General features: G+C 41.7%; 1 protein-coding gene across 1 annotated transcript in view; it reads left to right on the top strand.

Annotated features, from left to right (window-relative positions):
* The window catches only part of ATP6V1H (ATPase, H+ transporting, lysosomal 50/57kDa, V1 subunit H), a 51,351-nt gene that overhangs the window by 39,582 nt on the left and 7,594 nt on the right, over positions 1–4,175 (top strand). The window contains exon 13 of the mRNA XM_015407711.1: positions 3,923–4,036. Within this exon, the coding sequence (XP_015263197.1) occupies positions 3,923–4,036 (114 nt within the window). The remainder of the gene's footprint in view (positions 1–3,922; positions 4,037–4,175) is intronic.

Here is a 4,175-nt window from a genome sequence, read left to right as displayed (position 1 = left end):
AATAATTCCGACTCATATAGCAGACAGTGTACCCGTGTAGCAGGTAGACTATTCTTCCATCTGAAATTGTTGATACTTTGTCAGTGCTTGAGTTTTACTGTAAGTGTTCTTTCTTTTTAAATATCCATGGAACATATTGTTTCCTGGCTGCTCTTCACTCTCTCCAGTACTGCTATTCCAGTACTTCAATTTAGGTGCAGTAGTGTAATCCATTATTCCTCAGGCTGAGCTGTTTCACCTTTTCCTGTAGCCCCTTGAAATGGGCTGTGGCAAAGATAACATTTTATTCAAAGGACTTCTTCCCAGAGAACACTTGTTACATGATTATGAGATGTAGGAAGCTATATAGATCAGCTTTCAGGTTACATATTAAAACTGCATTTTGAAGTTACAGAAAACAAGCTATTAATTCCTATATATAGCAGGGTCATCCATTTTGAGTTATCTAAGGGTGAATTATCTTCTAATTCAGATCTCTTTTTTGCAGAGTTCAGGGGAAAAGTCAGATAACAATAGGATATTCTTGAGCAAGAAGACTACAAAATACTTTCTGGTGAACAACATGCTTGCCAGTTAACTCAAAGATTTCGCATAAAAAAATTAAACAGCTGAAAGCCAGGTTTAGAGATATCGCCTTGTTTCATACTTGCAGTAAAAAGTCAGCATTGACCATACACATGTAGGCTTCAGAGAAATTCTAACTTCAGGGTGTCAGAAGCCTTGTTTGGAAGGTTAAGTGCTGTTTAGTTTAGATTTGGAACAGCAAGTCATGGGCCTATAAATATCAAATAGAACATGACCATATCAAATGGGACACACACACACGGCTGTGAGGAGTACCAAGGGAGCTTGATTTCTTCCGAGGTGAATGCCCTGGGCATTTGTGAGTCTGTGTATCCATGAACTGTCTGTCATATGGGTGGTAGATGATTATTTGGGTAGACAGTACAGTGGTCTGTGGAACTGTTTGTCAGCTTTGAAAACACAGGAGGGGAGAAAACCTTTCCATTGGATGCATTGCAGGTGCGTCTGGTGCAAACTTGTACTGACATACAATAGAATAGGGATTTGATAGAGAAAGAGAGTTTTGTGATGGAAATCGGATTGGACACAAGCCTGGTAGGTAGAAGTTTGGGTCAAGGGAGAAAAGGGAAGCTGACAGGAAAAGAGTTGGTTGGCATTAGAACTCCTTCAGCTAGATGATATTTCCATCTACTCAGGCTGCAGATAATATTTTGGTAGGCTGGACTTACAGTAGGAGACCAAGCAAAATATCCCTTGCAGCTGCTTAGTATTTAGACAGCATCGCCTCAGCAAGTATCCCTAGCTGCAGTTGCTTTTGTTGAATAAAAAATGATCACCGCACACTTTCCAATGGGGATGGGGATTGTTCAGGTGCCATGGGTACTTGCTGCATGGTGTGTCTGATACCACTGCCCAGGCGTATTCTGCCTTCCCTGCCATGCCATTTTTAATTCAGCCAAGTGTAATGTATGTGTGGATGACTCTTTTTTGTTGTTGTTCTGAACCCTAATGCTTTAATTCACCTTCTCAGATGGTTTATCAATTGCCTGCTAAAATCTTAAAATTCCTCAGGCAACCCCTTGGTCCCCAAGCAAAACTAACCTCTTGGAGCAAGCTCAGCCCCACTATGTTATGCGGCTAGTCCAAGTACAGCACTAAAAAAACAGACACGTCGCTTCTCTTCCCTTCCTCCTGGCAGAAAATCTCTCTGCCAAAAATCTTTTGTCTTCTGCCCATATTGACTGAGATACGGTATTTCTTATGAACAACTACCATAGGCTTCGATTGTTTCATTTTGCAGACTCCAGTTTTTGTTTTCCTCCAAGAATGCTGAATGGAGCCTCTGGCAAGAATGTTCTTTTTATGTACCTGCTGTGAAAGTTGAGGATATTCAATATTCTGGTTGACTGCTTCCAGACAGATAATAATAAATTTTGAATACTTTCACCTTGCCTCACTAAGATCTTAAAGACAGTGTCAAAAGTCATTCTTGAGATTTCCAGTTAGTTCAGCTGATACAGTTTCTATTTTTTTAACCCCCCATAAGGGGTTTTTATTGCATTTTCTATAAACTACAAAGGAACAATAAGGGAAGGGAATCTACAAACTACAGGAGAAAGTAAATGAAACCACTAAAAACCCAAAAGATGGAGATCATACATTTTTTTTAACCATTACGTTTTTCTTTCTTTTCTTTTTTTTGGCGTTGAAAGTGATCAATAATATTTTATCACTTATATTATCAATTCCAACAAATCTGACTCTATGAAAACATATACAAGAACATAGAACGAAAAAACCCCGCTAAGGCAGGCTTCAGAAAACATTAGCATCTCATTTTTTTTAACTTTTTGTTCCCAAGTGACAATCAAATTTATTTTGGGGGGGGGACCACCCCTCATCTTAGAGTCCAGTCCTCATCAGTTAGTGTACTTGTTATCTTATGTTCTCTTCCTCTTTTACAGTCTTCTTCCTCATTATCTTCTTCCCTTGTTGATCCAAGTTGTTGCAGCAGACATTGGCCAGTCTTTAGGATAGAGTTCATTCTTCCCTTTTATCGCTTTAATCCATATGTCTTCTGGAGAATCTAACCACTCTTTCACTGGGCAGATTATCATTTTTATATTTTCAGGATATTTCCATAGATCACATCCTTTCACTTTAAGTATCGCTTTTAATCTGCAAACCGGTCCCTTAACGATATACAGTCCATTTTAGATTCTCCCCTTTATCCATTTGGAGTTATAGGAGCTGTTTCGCGGTTGCTGTCTCTATCCTTTTGCAGATGTCTTTCAGTTAGAACTCCTATGCAACATAGTCCTAATTGAATATCGTTGTTAGCCAGCAAGGGGCACCCATTTTCTATTGGAAGAGTCTATAATAAAATCAGGTCACATGGCCTGGTCAGCTGAATTCTCACTTCCTGAAGATGGCTTAGATTTCATTCTGCTTTCTTCAGCACCATCTTTAAGGATGTTTATTCTTTTGTAAAATTGCCAAAGGTTTCTAAAGTCCGCAGTATCGCCCAGAAATCCCTCGACAGCTCTTCATTATAGTCCATTTATTCTTAAAGCTCCGCCCCCCTTACAATGCTTCAAACTCTGTTTTGTTGCGAGGGGGAGTTCCCTCCCCCCTCGCTTATTAAGGGAACTTTCCACCGTTTTTTTTTTTAATTCAACGCTTCAACAAACTCACAGTTCAACATCATTCTCGCCATTTCATCTCAGGTAAGGTTAATTTCGCCAGATCTCCACACGCTTGTCCCGGTCAGCGGCTCCTGTTCCATGTGGAAGCAAAGTGGCGGGACCGTCGGGGCAGAAGGGAGCCTCAATTCACCGGCTGCATGCCGGGGGAGAGGCAACCCTTTAGTGCCCCATGGCTAGGAGCCCTTCGCAAGGGCTCCAGGGGGTGCGCACAGTCGCATCCCCTCCCAACCGCCAGCTCACGGCTTGCATCCCTGGGAGCATCCAGGGGACACAGCCGCCATTGAGTCACCAAAACCCAGAAGTTCTGATACAGTTTCTAATGGACAGGATTTTCAAAGGCATCATGGATAGTTTCCTTAAGTATAGTTTGTTGCTTCCAGTGTATAATCAAGACTAGAGAAGGAAGATTGCTCTGCCAGTAGTTCTTGGGCCAGTAGAACAAGGTCATGTGGACTTGGGCACAGGATTTCATAAGCAACCACCTAAGGGACAGAGTTCAAAAACAAGGTGGGCCCACAAGACATTGATATGGACTTCCAATTCTTGATATTGGGATGTGAGTGCAACCAACTGATGGGGAGTTTCTGCCTGGTCTTAATCCAAATGGAAGAAAACTTTACAAAAACAGGTTACCTTTCTTTTTCCCATGATTTCCCACTCTCTGTCCCCCTGCCCTTTTTCGTTTTAAATAGAGTGATTGAACAGCTTGGTGGAAAACAGCTTGTAATGAACCATATGCATCACGAAGACCAGCAGGTTCGCTATAACGCCTTGCTTGCAGTGCAGAAGCTGATGGTCCACAACTGGTATGTCAAGACTCTTTTCTGGCTCTGTGTTGCTAACACGAACTCTTTCTGTGATGCCTAAAGTGCCAGTACTTAATATGAGCGGTGCCTTTCCCCCAGTGAAATGAGAGCTGTGACGTGGGCACAGCACATGACAGCA

The sequence above is a fragment of the Gekko japonicus genome, unplaced genomic scaffold, assembly GCF_001447785.1.
Source record: "Gekko japonicus isolate JY-2015 unplaced genomic scaffold, Gekko_japonicus_V1.1 scaffold1822, whole genome shotgun sequence".
Classification (NCBI taxonomy): domain Eukaryota; kingdom Metazoa; phylum Chordata; class Lepidosauria; order Squamata; family Gekkonidae; genus Gekko; species Gekko japonicus.
This window is presented reverse-complemented; position numbering and strand designations above follow the sequence as displayed.